Source organism: Melopsittacus undulatus, chromosome 7 (genome assembly GCF_012275295.1).
Source record: "Melopsittacus undulatus isolate bMelUnd1 chromosome 7, bMelUnd1.mat.Z, whole genome shotgun sequence".
Classification (NCBI taxonomy): Eukaryota; Metazoa; Chordata; class Aves; order Psittaciformes; family Psittaculidae; genus Melopsittacus; species Melopsittacus undulatus.
Genome location: NC_047533.1, coordinates 51,607,612 through 51,628,106, shown reverse-complemented (window position 1 = coordinate 51,628,106; position 20,495 = coordinate 51,607,612). Strand labels below are relative to the sequence as shown.

The following is a 20,495-nucleotide window of genomic DNA, read 5'->3' as shown; positions in this document are numbered from 1 at the left end:
TCATTCCTGGCTGTGTTATACTCCACTACCTGGACTCCCTCGCTGCTCATAAATGTCCCCTTTAAAAGTATCCCCATCTGCAGTATGAAAGTTGGTGATGTATAACATATTCTAAAGAAAGATTTGCCTCTGTTCAAAAACCTTCCTGACCTCACGGCCGAAGAAGAACAAAATAATGTATTAACAAAAACATGGTTCACTGCCAAAGAAAAGGAGTTCCTGTAAGGACTGAAACAATAAATCTCCTCCGCACTGAACTCCCAGAGGGAGTATGTTGTGTTTCCTCCTGTTCTTTATCAAAGTCCCCAAAATAAGCAGGAATGGGCAGTGACTAGGCACAGTCTCTACACACCTTTTTCCATGGAGTAATTAAGGCCTGCCTCAGAGTGAGAGAGCACTCCCTGCCCAGCTGTGTGAGGCAGAGCTGACAGCACTACCACCATCACCAAGCATGAAGCTCCTAGGGATTGCCTTCTTTTACTTAGCTTCACTCTGTGTTTGCACTGTGGGAGGTAAGTTCTTTGGTTTTTTTGGATATACTTGTCACATCTGTGGGGTGTTTTGTGAGCAAACGCTTAGCTGTCAGTAGCTGGATGCTGTTGGGTTTTTTTCCTTGCAGTTCAGTGATTGAAAGCCTGTATGTTGGAGAAGAAGGTACTAACTGGTATTGAGTTATGTGTGTTCAGTGAAAAACTTTTCTGCCATTGTATTTTTGTGACAGCTCTCTTTCTAGGTGTCATGAAGCTCCTCAGTGTAGGAGAAGTTAAAAGCAGAAGTCTGTTTACAAAGGTTTTCTGTTTTGTTTTTCTTCCTTGAAATAAAGCATTTCTTGTAGAGGTGGCTTAAAGAGGGGAAGTGAAATGTCTGTCAGATCTCTTGCAGACCAAATCTATCCTGATGGATTTCCATGGCACTATGCCAGCAATAAGTTTGGCCAAGGGTATCTCAGAAATTATCTTAGTTTTGCCTCCAAAGATACAGGGGCTTGCAGCATTATTGAGTGTCAGTTAATGGGGGATGCAAGCCTGGGGGCAGTATTAGTTACTGAGTGCAATATCTTTATTACATGGTTCTCAAAGCACAGATTTAATCAAACTTTGCTGGGTTCATATCATCAAAGCTTGGAAGATCTTGCTTTTAAAGTGGAATTAACTAACAAAACATTTTCACCTTTTTAGGTGAAAGAAACTGTAACAAGGGCCAGAATCTATCATCACATTTATCAAAAGATAGTTTTGAAGACAAATCTGCTTTTTACCAGTGTTTTCATTTGCTGGCCCTCTGGTCTGAATACTTATAAGCAAATCTTCCACAAGTGTCTGTTGATTGACTGTAGGGTATTTTATGAATCAGCAGTTTAAAAAATGATAATACTAGATTGACTGGTCTTAAAAAAGTTAATCAGCTTTTGCTCACATTGTGTGTTAAAATCTGGAAATGCCTTTTGTGCTGTAGCTTATGCTATTGCTTGGGCTCATACTGGGCTCAATATACCTCTGCTTTTAACTCCTCCTAGACCAAGGAGCTTCACGACTGCTGTTAGGGGAAAAAAAAATCAATAAGGGAGAGTAAAAATATAAGTGCCAGAGGAAGAAGTGCTTTTAAAACTATGTTAAGTAAGTACAAGCCCCAAAAGTCTGTGTTGAGGTACTATTTATTCTCTGTCTGCTACTTCTAGTAAAAATATCCTTCCTGTCATTGTTAAACCTTTAATTTCACAGCTTCTGAAAAGCAAAGTGGAGTTGGATCAAAAGGAGCATATTTAACACAACAGTCCATAAAGCTTATCAGAAAGCAACATGCAAAGGTGGGAGGAATTCTGTCAATTCCATAAAACCCTTTCTTTAAAAAAGACTTCCCCTCCTCTGCATGATATGAATGAGGTGGAACTGATGACAGTGAATAAGCAAATTTTATATAGGATACATTTGCTCTGGACAACTTTGGTTCCTTAAAGGGTTTTTTGTGTTCTGTTTTTTGTTTGTTTCTTTCCTGTTGTTATTTTAATGTTTCTTTGCAAGGTAGACACAGTAGAGAAATTCTATTGGTAAATTCATGTTAGAAAATTAAGAATATGTGTGGGGAAATTTGGAGCATGGCTCCATCAACCTTGTGAAAAAGTACAGAATTTGGTCAAGTTTCCTTCATTCTACCCCATGCATTGACTTGTTAAGGCAGAAGCAGTTTTGTTGTCTGTTATATGAGGCTGGACCAATGTCTTTGGATTCCCGCTTTTTGGGATGAATAGTGTCCTGGACATCTGGGCTGTAGCAGCAGGATCTCATAATCTGGAGAGAGGAATGGATGGTAAGGAGGCTCCCTCATGCTCAGTCTCCATTTTTTGAACATTGGAGTCAGCAGCAAGACATTTCTGCAGTTGCTTAGGAACACTTTTAGTATTTTAAAATTACGTTCAGTAAAATTTAGAGAAGGTCAAATCACAGCCCAGCACTTTAATACTCCCTCCCCCAGGTTTTAGGGTAGTTTGTCTTCAAAGCTTACCAAAACAAGTAATGTGTAAGCTTGCAGCCCCTTCACATAATACACACAGGCTGCTTGTCTTTGTGTATCTTGTAAATCGTGCAGGAGTGGACAAGGATGTTTCCACTGCTGTTAGTAAAGAATATACCAAGTACCCTGTGGGGCTTTCAAATTTCATTCCTTGTCTTCAGCCTGTACGCTGGCAGTGGTTTCTTGGTAATATTCTAATTCATCTTGGGATCTTGCAATCTCAGAAGTCCCTCATGTTTTAGTGGGCTTTATCGTCTGTCAACAAATTTCTAGAGGCTTAGTTATGTACAGATGTAGAGGGTCTATTGTCCCTCCTCTCAAGGCTTTTCTTAACCCTTTGAGAGCTAAATTACATGCTTAAGGCTGGAATTACTTTATGCTCATCTCAAGATGTTCAGTCCTTCCGGCATATTGCCCTTTATTCTTACCTTCTCCAAAATGTATCTCAAATAAAAATGCTTTTTCAGTCAGTTCATAACATTTCCAGCTTTAAACAACTGGCAGCACTGGAATAGCTCAAAGAATATATTGGTGAACAATGGTAATCAAATACAAATACTCTTGAGTCTGCATTAAGGTGTAATTACTTTTGAAATGTGTAACAGTGAAGTATTTCTTCTAAAATATGTGGGGAGAGGAACTAGCAAGTGCTTGTAATGTAAGTGGTTAGAGATTGCATCTTCCTATGCCTTGGCCTTCTACAGAATGGCTATAGCTATGCAGCATAGCAGATGTTCTCCACTCAGTGCTTGTAGCACACTGCAGCTTCCTTCTTATTCCAGCAATCAGTTTTTTCTTGGAGAACTGATAGCAGAAAAGAGCGGGGATGTTTTTTGCTTAGCATCAGTCTGGATATATTCATGGTTTGCTCTCAAATATAGGAGCTGGAACGTACTGTCCCACATTGTAGATGTACAGTGGGTGGGTTTATTAATGTCTGATTAGTGACCCCTGTTGACAGCTATCAGTACCTTTCTCCAAGAGTGTTATTGTCAAAACCGACAGAAAAGCAAGGATGCTACAGAAAAGCAAGGATACTTTTCATTTTGGAAAGGTAGGAGCAAATCTTGGCATTGAGAGCATGGTCCAAAGGCTACTGAAGCAATTTGGAGCTGTTCCATTACACTGTGTATCAACCCCAAGCTACATCCTTCCCAGCCCTCTTTCCTGTTAAGAGGTTGCTTCAGAGCCTGGGACATCATCCCAAATCTACAACACAGCAGATTAATCCCAGCTCCCAGGCTGATAGCTTGAGAAAAGTTCCTCTAAACTAGGGCTTCTTAGTGATTACATACGTCTGCAGCTGCCTGAGCTCTGCATGTTAACAAGAGAAGATGGATGGCCTTTTCCTTTTCCACCTTCTGTGCTCTCAGCTCTCAAATCTTCCAGTCTTTTAGAAAACAAGTTTTAAAAATTCAATACTAACTAAACTTTTTTGAGCAGTTAATGCTTTTGAGCATGGTATCCCCCGTTCCGGGTTGTTATTCATGGCTGTGCTCTGGGACAGGCCAGCAAGGCACTGACTCTCACAGGCAGATCGTTGTCTCATCTATGAAAACTGAGATGTGCATAGGCTTTAGACAGCCAGCTGTTTTTTCACACATTTAGCTTGCTTGAACCTAATCTTTGACTGTCTTGAGAGTTTGCCTATTGCAAAGACAAACCAAACCAAATCAAACAAGCGTGTTTTGGGTATCTGTGTTGTTTCTAGCAGTTTGCAGGACTAGCTTTCCCAAAAAATCAAACTGTAGTGTTGGAGCCTACTATAGCCTTAAATTGAGTTTTCATTCCTGTACAGATTTTAATTCCTCCCCCCCTACCCCACTGCCACATTCCTTTCATCCATTACACCTTCCCAATACTGGGCTAGTTTTACCTAATGGATTTTAAAGGTGTATTTATTACTGGACAGAAGAAAACTGCTTGTTCTAGCCCTAAAACTGAATGCAAGTTTACTAAATTTACTGAGGATAGAAGCAGATGGCTTGATACCTGCTTGATAAGGAGATTAAGATTTGCAGCCAAAATAAATGGAAGCTGAATTTGAAGGGCAAGCTTCCTGCAGCATTCTGTTCCAAACCTGAGAATACATAATGCTGTATAACATGGCCAACAAATGGCTGCCTCCTGAAAATTTACCAGAATGTGTTCTTTTTTATTTAGCAGTGTCTTTTATCTGGATTTAACCCTAAAGTTCTTATTAATTTCTGCTCCCTTAAAAATTAGGAGGTTGGTTCCATTTTGTGGGCATTTTTTCTAAATAGTAAAGGAATTTGGTCTCCAATTATTTATATACTGAGTCTTGTGTGAAAAACCTGCAAAAATACAAACTGAAAATAATCTTTAAGAAACTGTTTATGTAGGGAAGAGGGAGTATTTTTAACTGGTGCAATTAGGTAGCCAGGCTATCCTTACAGTCCTAAGATGAATAAGGCCCAACATAAAATCATATGGGGAAGCCAACTTCATTATTTGTGTTCCTCATGAAGGGGGTGGGGTGTTGTTTTGCTGAGACAACTCAAGGAAGACTGTTTAATGGATTTATTTTGCAGTTCTGTAAACAGAGAGACAATGTTGGATTTGTGTGTGCAGCAGCTGTTATTTACAAATACAAGTCAAGAATTAAAGACCTGGTTCCCCTAGAAGACAAACATTTAGTTTCAGCTAGCACTTAAAATAGCTGTCCTAGATTTAAAGAGTCAAAACCCTGAGTCACACCATGTACTGCCATGCAAGCCACTATCATTGTCTCAAAACCTGAGCTATCAGGTGGTGATACCTCAACTTTCATCTTATGAAAGTTACTGCTTGGATGCCCTAACAGCAGTACACTGCATCAGCCAGACCTACCTCCAATACAAAAAGTGGTTTGACACAATTTAATGTTATGCCATCTCTATGCTGTGCCTTCTGAACTTACCTCCTTATGTGACAAAACTGTGCTCTGATGATCACTTGCTGATATAATGGCTCTAAGAGAACAAAATTTAGCAGACGTGATACCTGGGATATTGTCTCCTTGCGGGAGAGGTGGAAAGGAGGTATCAAGCCTTCTGATGCCACCTACACGTGTACTAGAGGCTGGTCTAGAGGGGGGTCCAACTTAATTCCAAATTATTAATTGTTTTTCTGTCCCTTTCAGGCCATACTAACTAACTGGTGCTTCGTAAGCTATGTTTCAAGCTAGTAACAGGACAAGGATTTTCTGACTGCTTTTATATGGAAAGTGGATGCTTACCTGACTTTGGTACAGGTGAAAATCTAGCCCATTTATCGATAGAGTATTTTTACAACAATTCTTAACCTCTCCTTTTCAATGGCACTAACATGCTCCTGGGTGTTTGCTGCATGTTGCAGACAACAACACATCTCAGGTTGCTGAAACCACAGAGCAAGAGGCACATAGTTTTGCAGCATATTTATCTGCTGCAACCTTTCTGCCTTGTCTTATCACTCTAATAAAATCATGTGTTTTGCTGGGATGGGAGCCCAACATCAGCCTTGCTGTCCAAAGTTTTCTGTAAGATATGTAACAGTTCTAAAAAAACACTTTCAGTTTGTCTTAATGCCATGATTTCTTAGTGTAGCACCTTGGTGTGAGGAGTGTTGTATAACCAAAACTTTAGGGTTAAATCAATGAAATCCTTGATTATATTAATGAGATATTTATACTTCCTGCAGATTTCTTCTTTCAGAATGTTTATCAAGAGATTAATATCATAATTGGGCTTAACAAGTTTTGCTTTTGAGGCAACAACTGATCATAATGGCAAAAACTTTGTATTTCAGTTAGTCTGAGGAAAACAGCACCAGGAGATTTACTTTTCTTCCTGGGCAAGGATTCTCATTATTTTCCTCTGTAACATACCTTACTGATTTGTTGAGGCATATTTTCATTGCATGGTAATTATTTGAAGTGATCAGAGCCCCATATATTCCTTCATTTTTTTACTAGTTTTTCTACTTCTTCTCATGCTCAACATCGAGTCCAGGCTTTATTTGAAATACAGTGTTGATTACCTTATAAATGTTAATGTGGGTGGTGCTATCTATCCCAGTGCAAGGACAGTCTGAAATCATCCTTCTTTGACAGATTAATTACCCCTCCTCATCTCAGCATAGGTTATATATCACAGCAATGTAGATGGTGTAAATATCAGTGTTTGCAAACTCATTCAAAGGCTGTGGAAGCAAAAATAGCACCAGCCACTGCTGGATGAAATGGTGAAAAGCTGAGGATTGCTTTGTCAAGAAATGAGAAATTCAAATGTTTTCACCCCAAATGCCCTGTTTCATGTCCGTTAGAAAGAGGCAGCTTTGGACATGACACATGGCTAATGCATCCACTGTCATTCAAAGTTCCCCAAAGCCAAAATTATGGCACTTCCCCCTCCCTCCCCTCAGGAATTACAGACTCTATGAAACTCTTACCAAGTTATCCAAACCTCATTTCCCCTTGACTCCTCTATGTAAACTTAGAGGTCTGTGGCATGTTGAAAGAAATGTTTGGGGCCAGCAATTTGATTGTAATTACTCATTTCTGCACAGGACTGCTAAAATCCCTTTCTGAAAACTGCAGAATTCTTTGAATTATTAAGCTTTCTGGGCATCCTGTGGCATTTAACTCTGCTTTGCCACAAAACATATACATCTTGGAAATGTAGTCAACACCAAAAACTGGCTGCTCAGGAAGGCTATTACATTAGAGCAGCTTTGGGTTTTCTTTAGAAAGTGTTTTCCTTATAAGAGTAGTGTATTAATATATTTGCTATGGTTCCAAAAGCAGTGAATGTATCTATCAAACTGTTTGGCTTCACTTGCAGCAACTCACTAGAGTAGTTTCCAATGTGTAGCAGAGGAAGAACTTATCAGAGATTTACGCCAAATAGATCCCCATGATGTGCCAGTCAATGATAGCAAGGGAAGGACATAGCATAGGTATTAGGGGAAAAACTCTTCCTGGCACAGGACTGTGTTTTGGTTCTCTGCGCATTTTGTCTTGTCTAGTCCAAATAGCTTTGGAGGAACCCCTTTGCATGCCATTCCCTGTGTTAACGGAGTTGTGAGTAGTGTGTCTTAACACTGTTGCATTTAGGTAAACTAGTGCACAACTTACCTCATTGGCTTAGTGACACTTTCTTATAATGCACTGTCTGCTTCTTCCCTAACGGCTTTCACCTTGCTGTTCCAAAAACTGACAGAAAATACTGTTTTCAGGTGCAAAATGGAAAATAGGGATTGGTCATTTATGGAAGAAATGGTCAAGGCAGAAGACGAGCTTAAGTGTTTGAGTAGGAATGGACAACTCATTCACAACAGTTTTAACTGTCATGGGGAGTAAAATTACACTAGCGGCCAATAAAAGTACAAGTGATGTCTGTAACAATTAAGCAGCATGAAATGATCAGCTCCCCACTCACCATGACTTCCCAGTGCACTGACTGGAACCCAGGGTTTTGACAGGCTGGAGCATCCTGAATATGGTCTGCTTTCTGCTCCACTGGGAAGCTGTTTATCAGTGTGGGTGCTGGTATGGCTATCACAGGTGTTCCCACTGCTCTTTGATAGAGCAGCTCCTTGCTGACCCTCTGCTTCCTGTGCTCTCCTAGTAACAAGTTAGGGTTTTTTAATAGGAATGCTTTGGAGCATAAAGCACGTGAGAACAACATTTCAGTTTTGCATCTGAGCTTAGCAGTTGTATCAGATTGGTAAAAACTCAAAATAACAATCAGCGAGGCAAGATACTCTCAGACAAGCTCTTCTTCAGCTATAAGTGTCAGCTACAGAAATCAGATATTTTGAAAGTATATCTTTCATCCTTCCATATAACGTAACTCCAATGAGACTGTACTCCACTCTGGGCTTGTACAACCCATTCTGGGCTCCCCTTTGGGATATCCTGTGCCACTGTACCTTTGTTTTAGGAGTGTGGAAAAGATGACTTTCTCGATGGGGAACAGGTTTTTGATGCTCCAGAGGCTCTCAGAGCTTTGTCAGGAACAGGGTGGCATGGGCGGGTGTGGCTGAAATGGGTGTCTAGGCTAATCCCGGATGTGCTAAAAATAAATACATTATAGTAGACACTGCAGTGACCCTTTCCTGAATTATATAATTAGTCATGGTGCTGGAGATGCATTTGGATCACAAACACAGGGCAGCACTGTGATTTTACTAGCTGCCGCAGCACGTTGCAAAGGAGAGCTAGGGATTGACCTGGTCTCAGCTTCCCCTCTGGCTGTTTCATATCTGCCCTACCCAAACACAGCTTTCCTGGGAAACAAAAATAGGCTTGCAAATAGCATGGTAAGGATAAAGCATTGTAAGCATTACCCACAGAAGGACATAGTTTTCTCTCTGCCTTATGGGTGTGGGTGACTTACACCAACGCTCTTGTTCTTTCCTGTTGCAGGGGAAGGGGCTCTCCTTTCTTTCTTTTTCTACTCAGCAATGCACAATATGTAAAAAGCTCTTTCTATATAAAACTGCACCCATTAAAGGCATTTTAAAAATTGATTTAGCATGACTAACACAAGGGAGGTGGCAGTTTGTTTTTCATACTATAAAATAACACTTGGTAACTCCTACCTTTTAACTTACACGTGGATGGACAAATATATCACCATCAAAGGGTGACAATCTGGTGATTTAAACAGCTTTAAAGGGTTTAATTAAAACCTATTAAATAGGTTTAACAGATTTAAATAAAGAGAAGCTCAGAGCTTGGAGCCATGGTCCAAGGCAAGCTGGAGTGCTGATGAGCATGCTGAGTGCATTTATTATTTTATGGAGTGCAAACAATGTGTTCATCCCTCTGTAGTACACAGTAATAAAGATACCCACCAAGCTTTACATAGGAGCAGAAAGTGCATTGAGGAAGCTTGTGGTTAAAAGCCCTTGATAGGGAGATGGCATTTCTTCTGAGTTAGTAAAGGAAACCATGAAACTGGCTGGTAAGCACCCGAATTTTTATGTCCACACATGGTGAGAGGCAAAGCATGCTATGTTTGGGTTGTTTCAGATACTCCATAGAATACAGGGCACTCATTCAACCCTTCTCATTGCCGTCTGTTTAGGGGGAGACCTCAGCAATGTTCAGCCATGTTAGCTGAGGCTGGTTGTTGGCAGCTGCTTTCTCAGTATTCCTCTGTGTGGTGGCTCCCTGTGCAGGAGCTCTTTGTGGAGTGGAAACAGCGCTGTTTGCTTGGGGAATCAGTAATTCCCAGCAGCTCTGCTAGTGCTTGGTGTTAGGGCACTCTAGCCACACACCTAGGCAAGCAGGAGGAGCACAGGAGTAGTGCTGGCACATATGCTGCATTTCCCACCTTCTTGCCGTTCCCTGCTGGAAAAATTGCTGCAGCTGTCACCCTTTCCTTCCTCTCTTCAGCCCTGGCTGCGGGGTGCCTCCAGTGTACCCGGTTTGCATTTCCTCTGCAGAGCCCAAGTCCCACATTGCCTCATTTACCACTGGCTGTTCTTAGGCCATACAGGAGCAGCCCTGTCCCTATCTCCCTTTTCAGCTACAGGGCTTTTGAATTTATGCTTTTCCTTTCCTCTCCTGTTTTCAGCTGCTTTTGCTTTCTGCAGGGAGGGTACCCTGGCCCAGGAGCTTCTCATTCCTGCCTTGGTGTCTTCCCCCATGCTCCTGCCCGTGTTTCTTCCTTCTCTTTTGTAGAATATCATCTGTCCTGTGACACCAGCCTTCAAACCAGGACCAGGAGCTACAGTGGGGAAGTAGAAAGTTGAACTTAAATTTAAGACCTCAACGTGTAGGACTTATAATAGTATATTTTCAGTTTGCTGCTAAAGAGATGTGACTGAAAAGAAGGTAACAGCTTGACAAATGGGAGGTGGTTTCCCACCTCCCTAGGCAGTGGGAGTTATAGGGTTCCAGCTGGTTGGCATCAGGCAGCAAAAAATATGGCCTCTCCCCCTTCCTTACAGTTTTTAGCATTGCCTGGAGTATCTGACTACATCTCACAGGGGTTCAAATTTAACATGACCGGTGTAACGTTGTTCAGGATCCACATAGTCCTTCCAGTTGCTGTTGTAAGATACTCACAATGGAGGAAATCCTGAGGAGGAAAATGGTTTATGTTGCAGAAGATTGCATTAAGAACATCTGCAGAAGCACAAAAGCATTGTCTGACCAGGCTGGAAAAACACTTTGCAGTCCTGACTCGTGAGGATACTGCAGTGGCAATGATCCAGCATGGGACTGTTATTAGGGATTTGGGTTTTCTTTCACCAAGTGCTGTCACAGAGTGAATTGTTATGTGGAGATTCCATTAAAAACACATCTGAATGTATGTGTGAGGCACGCCATGCTTTAGCAAGTGAAGTATTATGTAGGTATGAAAGCTATGTATTTTTATTTGAGTTTGCTTCAAATTCATGAAGTTAGTAAATGGCTTTGTTTAAATTAACATCCCTTACTATACACTGTTATCAGCTCCAGCCATTCACTGGATTACTCCTGAACCTTGATTTAAGATGTAAAACACAAGTCCTTAGGGATTAAATGTACTAGAAAGAGTATTACTTTCATCAAATTAGTTCTTTAAGAGCAAAATATTTGCAGACTTTTAATATGATGGCGCTAATTCTGACATTTTTAATTTGTAGATTCTGTATTTGTGAACTTTGAATAGGAAGAAAGGAATTAATGGTTTCAAACAATACTGTTAAAATTTCTCTTAAGCCCAATCTAGTAGTACAGCCCAAAAGGAAGGTTTTGTGATCTGGAGGTATCTATGTTTCCTGAAGGAGCTGCTTGCAGTGCTTACTGATTTTCTAAATAGCTTGCATAGTATGGGTTAGTAATTTTTGGCCAACCTATGATCACAGTTTCACACTGTTGATTTTTTTGGAGGTTTTATGTCACGATTTCAGTCTTAACAAAGTACTTCAGGTGAAAGTGAAAGTATTATAGGCACCACTGGTCTTAAGATTCATCAAAACCTTGTACATAAAGCCCTCTGCTCTCAGAAACACGCCTCTCTTGAACCTGCAGATTTCATAAGCAATGCGTTTTTCTTGGTATTAGGTAGCTCTTATTTGTGCAATTGGAACGGGGGGGGGGGAAGAAGCTGTATGTAGTAGAAATAAAATAAACCAAAGAAATGCAGGGGGAGGACTGAAATAACAACAGTTGCCTAAAATTAATCCCATTCCTTGCTCTGCCCTACTTTATAGCTTTCTGCAGTGTTTTCGGAGGGTTGATTCTGCATTGAACACATGCTCCAGACAAAGGCAAACGTTGAGAAATCTGAGATGAGTTGCAAATGCGAACACTGCAGCTTGATAAAAACTGCAGATACATTTGAGATCTTGACCTGCAAATATCTCTGTTTCTTGCATAACTTCATTAATGCTAGCATGTGGTACCATTGTGTGATGTAGTTTGTAGTCCTCCAGAAAATAAGAACATGCTATTTTCCTCTTTTATCAGCTGGAAAATGGGACACAGGGAGTGTCCATGTGGCAAAATGCATAGAAATACCCAAACTGATCTGAATGAGGCAGATTAAGTTCCAGAAGCTCCATCTAAACTAATTAAGCTGTATTTTTCTACATAGATTTTCCAGGAAGGATGGAGTCATCTTTACTCCACAGTTGTAGCTATTTATCTTATTTGTGATTATATAGCCAGGAAAGCTGTAAACTGGTGACCTCACACAGTATTTATGGTAGCACAGTACTGTAGCATGGATGCCACAGATATGCAGGAAGCTGGGCAGATCCCTGGAAAACTGGCTAGCACCATATCATTACAAACCAGCCATAAGCATCCGTGGCAGCTACTTTAAAGCATCCTTATATGTGACTTGGCAGAATATTACTCTAAAGCTGTGAAGGAGACTGAGCCTGAGTTTCCCAAATGCTGCTTGTAGCACTTTGCCTTGTCCCCCTCAGCTGGAAGTGCAACCTAGGCCTCCACAAACCATTACTGAGGAGGAAACCTGAAGAGCACATACAGGCTTAGCCTCACCCCCATAGAAGACCTATTTCTACATCAGGAATTAAACCTTAAGTTTAATCCTTAAATGAATGCATTCAGGTGCACTTGAGCTCTGTTTGGAGGGCTTGAGTATGGTTTGAGCAGTGACTAAGAGTTGTTTTTGTTCTCTGCAAATGGTGGAGGGGGGGCATTTGTGCAATGACCGGTTGATGGGAGGTGAATTACTCATCTAGACAAACCATTTCTTTTTTTTTTTTTTTGGGGGGGGGGGGTGTACGAACCTTTACACAGACATGCACTGCAAAAGAAGAAAAAAAAGGAATTTATCTCAAGGTTTAGGGTAGAAGGTCAGGAAATGGGAAAGAAAGATGGGTAAGGAGTGAAAACAGAAATAAGAGAAGTGTCAGAACTACACTGGGCTTGGGGAAAGATCAGATAGGGGAATGAAGAGATGAAGTAGCAATAAATGAAAATGAAATAGAAAAAGTAACAGACAACAGAGCTCCAAGGTAAGAGCAAACAGGTTGTGTACATTGTCAGGCGGCAGCTATTTATTGGGAAAACTGAGAATATCAAAACCATCTTTTCTCACAAGGACAGCTATAACTTTCTCCAGAAAGGACAAGACATCAGATGAAGCATACAGTCTTCCCACAGATAATGCTGGAACAGCTGTTACAGGAGGCTCTATCACAGTCATGGGGGCTGGCAGAATTATCATTTGCTTCCTGGAAAAAGATCACTATTTATTTCTGATGGTGTGGAAAGACAGAAAGAAAGAAAGCAACTTTTGACTTCTGCATGACTTGTGTACAATTGTAAAGGCCCAGGGTCACACATGCAAACTTAATATAATATACAATAAACAAACATAATATAACACTGCCACCTGTAGATTCTGCTTTATAGCTTTGAGCAGGAAATTAATGTGTACAGGTTTCTTCAGGATACCTCTTCAGTAATTGCTACAGCCTTTTGATACTGGTCCAGTTGTGAGTGGGAATATCTTTTATCCTCATCAGGAAACTGGTTGAAATTCTAGCTTCTGTCTGCTATGCCATCAGCTTGACACAGGCACTGAAAAAAACTGTAGTTTCTAGTCAAAATTTCCCTTGTCCATTGTCTCTAGTTTCATCCTTAGTGGATATAATGAGAAGTTTATTCCTCTGCCTCTGTTGCAGCCCCACAACTACTTAGGTGCTGTTATCAATCATGCTGTCCATTAATCTTTCCCTCTCTGGGCTAAGCAAATGCAATTTTTGCAGTCCTTCCTGAGAGATTTTTCTAGACTCCTGATGATTCTGATGGTTCTCCATTAACACCCTCTTCCGTGCACCCACACCCTTCTCAACACACTTCCAAAGCTGTACCAGGTACCTTCAGCTGTGGTCTAACCAGCAGTCATCTGAATGGAGGGATTTTAGTATGAACATATGCTTCTGTCTACCTAGTGAAGGGTCAAGTGAAAAGTGTCAAACAGGCCATTTCACTCACTGTTTCTGTAATGATAGTGACTTTTCCATAAAAATAGTTTCTTTTCAAAATCAGATACTGATGCCAAATAGGACAGCATTTAAATTCAGTAATTCATGTAATGAAAATAATTGATATATATTTTGAACAATCTATTAATCTTTAAGATTGTTTCTATTTTGACTTTCTGGCATTCATTTTGTACTAGCTGTTTCATGTGGTATTTTAAACTTAGTGGTTTGTATCCTGTAGTGTATAAACAGAACTACTGATGTAGTATCACGCAGTCATTTCTGCCTCTTTTTTTCTGTCTTCATAATAGCAGTAACAGGCAACTAATTAACACAAGGTCAAAACCTGCTTATCTTAGTCTTCCCAGTGTAAAGATAATGAGAGGGAAGAAATGGTGAAAAGTCTAAGCCCTTAGACCTTGGAGACTGAAGCCTACATCAAAAGCTGCAGTTTGAGGACAACTGTGGCCATTGGTCAGCCCTGCCTGAATACAGGGGCCCCTTCTGAGTTTTAGAAAAGAAAGTAAGTGCAGTGAGTGTTTCAGTTTGTTCATTTAGAAATCATTCCTGAAGCCCAGATACAGATGACTGTACTGTTGCTTTAATTTTAGAACAAATGTACCATTTAAATCCAAGATAGAAAAGACAACAAAGGGAAATTCTGTGAACCTGAAAGAAAGCAGGCAAGCAAGCAAGCAAAAGAAAACAAACCAGAAACAAAACAAAATCCCAGCAGTTACTCTTTTTTTCAGTCTGGCCTTGTGGCCATGGGTCAAATGTTTTTCAAGCTCTTCTCAATTCTTTCATACTTTTCCCTGCCACACTTATTGTCTTACTGCCTCTGGTCCTTCCTGTCCTTCCTCTCTCGTCTTCTTCCTGTATTGTTATCTCACTCACAGTCCTGATTTCTTCTTGCCTTGTTAATCTACTTTTAGACTCTTTTTTCTTTTTGGATTTTACCACCAGCAGCCCTTTATTCAGCCCCGTGTCACAGCTGAGCACTTTTTAGCTCTGTGCATGTTCTCCAGATACAGGGGTGCTACATCCCAGGTCTACCTATGCTCTTTTAGCCGAGATTTTTGCCAGTAAGCATGACAAGTGGGAGAGGTTTATGTGTGGATTGCTGACTAGATTTTGGCTACTCCCACATCAGAGTACCTCAAGGTACACTGGATTCAAAGAGGTCACTGCATCTAAACGTGCCAAAAGCCATGCCATGGTAACCTTACTCGGTTGTCTGTCATCTGAGGCTGCAGCCAACCTGACATGAGCAGTAAAATGAACCTTTCTGTCTCTCTCTTTGTCTAGCAAAGGTCTTTAATAGCCCAAAGTTTTTGTCTCAATTATTTTGGATCTTTCGCTTTTATCCCCCAAAGGATTCTTAGTCACAAGTCAACACCGCAGATAAAGGCATAATAAGCCACTGATTCTATTGCTTCTTTTAATCAACTCCCCACAAATCCTGGCAAGTTTTAAGCATTTTTGCATGTTGCTTTCAGTTTGTTTTCAAAGTATACTTAATTATCCACCATTTCAAGAAAACGATTCAAGAAACTACTTTATTCTACTCTGCTAATCCTATTTACCTTAGTGTATCTCTAACCTGTGATAAAATCAGCAGATTGTGACGTAAACTCTCGTTATTTTAGTTTTGAGGAAATCTCAGCCTATCAGCATGGTTATTAAATGGAACGCCTTTAAAGGATGAATAATCTAAGTATTGCAATGAGTTTTCCACAAAGTCATGCTGAGTTAGGGAAAGAGTGAATTAAGGAATGAGCTAATTGGCCAGCTAGTGTGTTTAGCTGGTGTTACAGACATGGTAGTTACTGAGAGATGTTATAACAAACCATATGAAATGTAGGCACTGTTGAAAAAACATTCTGGTTTTGTGCTGTGGCCTTGTGTCATGGGGAATTACAGGAGCTTTGTCAGTAGCTTGTAATGAGAATGAAGAGATGGAAAAATGCTCCTTGTTTAGAAAACAAGATAGTTTTTTGGTCTATTTGGATTAATTTTGTTTTCAAAGTATTTCAAGTATGGGTTATGAAGCATTATTCTGGCTGGGTAACTAAGAGGCTAGAAAAAAAAGTATTTTAAATACAGTGTGCAAGAAACCATGCACAGCCTTCCTGTAGTCATGTGCCCTGGGGAGTAGGACTGGAGTAGCAGCAGGCCCATAGGGAACTGACTTCATTTGCTACGGGATATGCCCACATCAGACTAGGCCAGCATGTGAGCCATTACAAAGACAGCAGCATACCTAGAAAAGATACACAGGAAAGAGGGGCTCACTGGGAAGGGGTAACTTACCAGCTGTGACCCATTAGGTGCTAAGAGGGCTGATAACGTCTTAAAGTGCTTGAAGAGGAATTATAAGGGTTCATCTGACTAGACCTTAATACGTGCCTGCAGGGCTCCTGTAATTGTATTATGTATTATGTTTTTTCCAGGTTAGATCTGTGACTCTGGCAGGCCTCCGGTGGTGCTCATGAAATGTTAATCGGAGCACAGCATGCTGAGCAAAGGAAACAAAACTGATTGTTCTGCCCTGTAGCCAAAAAAAAAAAAAAAAGAGAATGCCACAGATATTACCATGAATGGAGTCACACAAGAATGGTGACATGCGGTCCTGACTCAGTTTTGCAATGTCTGTATTACAGCATGCTAATGCAGCATGACAGGATGTCACGCTGCAAACCTGAAAGCACCAGGGGATTAGCCTGTGCCATTTTGCTCTCCATTTAGTCATAGAGCTAATATCTTCCTTCCCAAATGTGCCCACCATTGTCTCACAGCAGTGTAAAATCACTAAGAAATGACACTGTTTCTGATGCAGAGTAATTATTTTACCCTCTAACTTTTTAGTAGAAAGATACGAACACAAGCAATAAAACTGAAAATCTTATTTGAAGCCAAAGCTTTTAGTCAAGTTATTCTGTTACAACTTCCCAGCACAACCAGAAGATATAGAAATTATTTTGCTTTTGGTTTGCGGTGGGATGGAGGGGTTGTCAGTTTGTTTTGTAATATTGGAGACTTTTGCCTACTAACTTGACCTAGGATTTTTATGACTGGCATCGTTTACTGCAGTAAAATCCCAACAGCTGGAGCACTGCCTTGAGGACAACTGCAAAATTCAGTTGTTCCTCAACCTGGTGCTACTCAATCCATGTTCTGTGAATTCTCCTATTTCCCTCATATAAGGATGAGGGTGATGCTGAAAACTGCTCCTAAAGTGCTTGTACTAGCTAAGGAGCCAGTACAGTTTTGTTCCTCCAAGGCAGGAGAAAAGGTGCTTAATCCTGAAGCCAATTTTAGTTATTCCTTCACCCTGAAGACCCAGAGCGGCAATGGTTGTGCTCAAGGAAAGGAACAGATAGCAAAAAATCTTTCATTGCCTGCTGGAAAACAACACACAGTCCAAAGAGAAAGGCCATAGCAGATGCTCCCTGTTACAGCAGTGAGGGCAAAACTAATAGACTTGGCATACAGCTTGAAAGGTTGCTAGCAAAGTCATATGATTTGGTTGCTTCTGCTAATAGGCTTTTGAACTTGATTTTCCAAGGAGGTCCTCGCTGCTGTCTGCCTAATATACCTATGTAGTGCTAAATAGGTATGGAAAGTTGCAAAAGTAATATGATCATTTCTGTGTTTATTTCAGAAAATGTTATTGAGCCCAGTACTGCCAGTGCAACTGTTTCTGCCTCAACATCAAAATCTGGTAAGAGTTCAAGTTTGCTATTATCTGATATTCTGAAGCTTGCATTGCCTTTTTAGCATTCAGCTTTTTTCCAACTTCTGGGAGAAATTAGATGAATTATTTCATGTGAATGTAAAGCGACGTATTTCCTTAGACCTCTTATCAAACTCTGTTGAGAAGAAAGACTTCAGGGATCTTAGTAAGAAGAGGATTAAGTTGACCAGGATGCAAAAATGGTTTCAGTTCTAAAAGGCTGAAATTCTGTGAGTTGTTATGGTTTCAAAGAGTAGTCCAAGTGTGATCAAATATAAAGAAATTAGTTAAGACTCGTAGTTCAAGAGGCTGTTAGATTGAGAATAATTTGGGAAACAGCATCGTTCAAGGGATATGGCAGCAGGGAGCAGCTGCCATTTGATGGATATAGAGTGATGGAAGGCGACATGGGTTTTGATAGTAAAAAATTACACAATATATGCCAAGCTTGGGCCTTATTTGATAGGAGAGAATAATGTCCATAGAGCTGTCACTTGCAAGAAATCTACTGATAACCTTTTGAAACTATTGATATCAAGATTCACTTTTGGGGGTAAGGGATCGGCACCAGTTTGCTCAGTTTCAAAAGCTGCATTCTCTCTGATTTCTGTTTGTGATTATTTCAACTAGATCAAATTTTATTTAACTAAATTAAAGTCCTAAAACTATGAAGTCTTAACAGAGAAAATACCTGCTTCAGATGGTAAAAATCTGTGATTCTGGTTTATATCTTCAACTGGCACATTCAGTTCTCTTTATTGTGTAGGCTTGTAGTTATGAAAAATCCATGTTGAACATATTTCATTCATATGCGCTAAATATCAGCTCCTTTATTAGTTTGAATACTGATGACTGCTTCATTAAAAAAGTGATCCATGTGCAAGAAGAAAACTTAGACACAAGAGTTACAGATAGTAACCAGATATGCTAATGAGGCTGTTTCCGAGCTGAAAGCACTGAGATGATTATGACGTGATGGAGGTGAATAAGATGCAGCCAGGTGAAGTATGCATGTTACAGTTATTACAGCACAAGAATTAGTCTTTTTCAAATTGTGTTGCAGTTCTTTTATGTTTCAAAATGCCTGATGTTAATGTCTGTTTCAAAGACACTTTATAAAGGCTCAACACCTCACAGTAAATGAGCTCTTTTGATGATTCACTGAAATTTCTCTTGCAGATTTCTGTCACAGAAAGGAAAGCAGTATTGTTATTTACGCCTATGAGAAAGCATCAGAAACCCACTATGAGATTAAAGCACTTTGTGGGTGTGAGGCAAGCTCCCAGGGAGATCCATTCTTTGAGGCACTGCTATTTTACATGAACAGCCAGCAAACTAAGAGAGGAGGAAAACAGTATAACTTATGTTTTAAAAGTTCTAGTGTGAACATTGCATTTAGAAGTACTCTAGTCATATCAGAGAAAATGCCATGCGATGTCATGATTTGTTCCTATTCTTTCATGTATCCCATCCATGGAAAGAGGTAGTAGGATGCATATTTGGTTGTTGTCACGGTTTTAAATGAGTCTCTGTAGTTGATAATAGCACTTTCTGTTTGTATTAGATTGCAGAATTGAAAGCTGGACTCTTGAAATTATTAGTTATGGGCTTTTTAGCCCAGATTCATTGGCAGCAATTTGGGCAGTCTCTTCCCTTGAGCATGTGCCAGGAGCACACAGGATCTGCAGTATGCCATTCATGCACAGTAAGACAAACTGGTTTAAACCTTGCTATTGTCTTACTGATATTCGGGCAACTCTGTTTTCATCTCTCCATACCACTGGTAGCTGGAAGTGATCCCTGCTGCCTAAGGAAGCCCTTTCATCTTCCCTCGGCCTCCAAGTTTCACCCCTCTGGAGGAGAGGACACCTTACAAAGGGCAACGAGATCACCCTGTGGAATATCACTCATCAGAGAATGCTATTCATCTCATCCACAGAATCCTAAGCTTTGCTTCACACCTCAAAGAAAGTCCTGCCAATTGCAGTTTTTCCACAAAAATGTGGGTGCAGAGGAAGCTGGTCTGGGACAGCTGGCCAGAGAAGAAGACTCAGCCAGGGCTTGAGGTGGACAGCAGAGGGAAGAGGAAAAGTTTGCACAAAGATTAGTAGAGTCTCTTCCCCTTTGGCTCTCTACCTGTGATATAGAAGCTGTGCTGCTCTGTGTCACTCACTTCTTTCTGCAGAGCTTACATCCCTTCTGTTAAGCATGTATGCAGTAAAATGTTGGTCAGCAGTCTAGTCCAACAGCACAGCAAACCCATCTGTCCATGCCAATCTCCTTTCCCCTCACCTCTTCCCTTGGAAGCCATGCCAAACCTTCCCTCTGACAGCAACCACATGTACTTTGAATCCTCTTTAAAAAAGTGTGGATAAGAAAGCTCTGGAAGTGCCAGACTTTAAGCAGAAATTCACTGCCTTTGTAAGAGAAGGTAGCTAGAGGTGTGTGCTGGAAAGTAGTGAAGGGGAAAGGGACCTGAGGGTCCTGGTGGATAGGAGGATGACCAGGAGCCAGCAATGTGCCCTTGTGGCCAAGAATGCAAATGGCATCCTAGGGTGCATTAGAAAGGGTGTGGTTAGTAGGTCAAGAGAGGTTCTCCTCCCCCTCTACTGTGCCTTGGTGAGGCCGCATCTGGAATATTGCATCCAGTTCTGGGCCCCCCAGTTCAAGAAGGACAGGGAATTGCTTGAAAGAGTCCAGCGCAGAGCCACAAAGATGATTAAGGGAGTGGAACACCTCCCTTGTGAGGAGAGGCTGAGGGAGCTGGGTCTCTTTAGCTTGGAGAAGAGGAGACTTAGGGGTGACC

The 20,495-nt window shown here is 40.8% G+C and overlaps 1 protein-coding gene across 1 annotated transcript in view; it reads left to right on the top strand.

Moving 5' to 3' along the window:
- Nucleotides 1–437: 437 nt before the first annotated feature.
- The window catches only part of EMCN (endomucin), a 55,697-nt gene continuing 35,639 nt past the window's right edge, over nucleotides 438–20,495 (top strand). Inside the window, exons 1-2 of the mRNA XM_034065007.1 lie at nucleotides 438–512; nucleotides 17,618–17,677. Of these exons, the coding sequence (XP_033920898.1) occupies nucleotides 452–512; nucleotides 17,618–17,677 (121 nt within the window). The 5' untranslated portion in view covers nucleotides 438–451. The remainder of the gene's footprint in view (nucleotides 513–17,617; nucleotides 17,678–20,495) is intronic.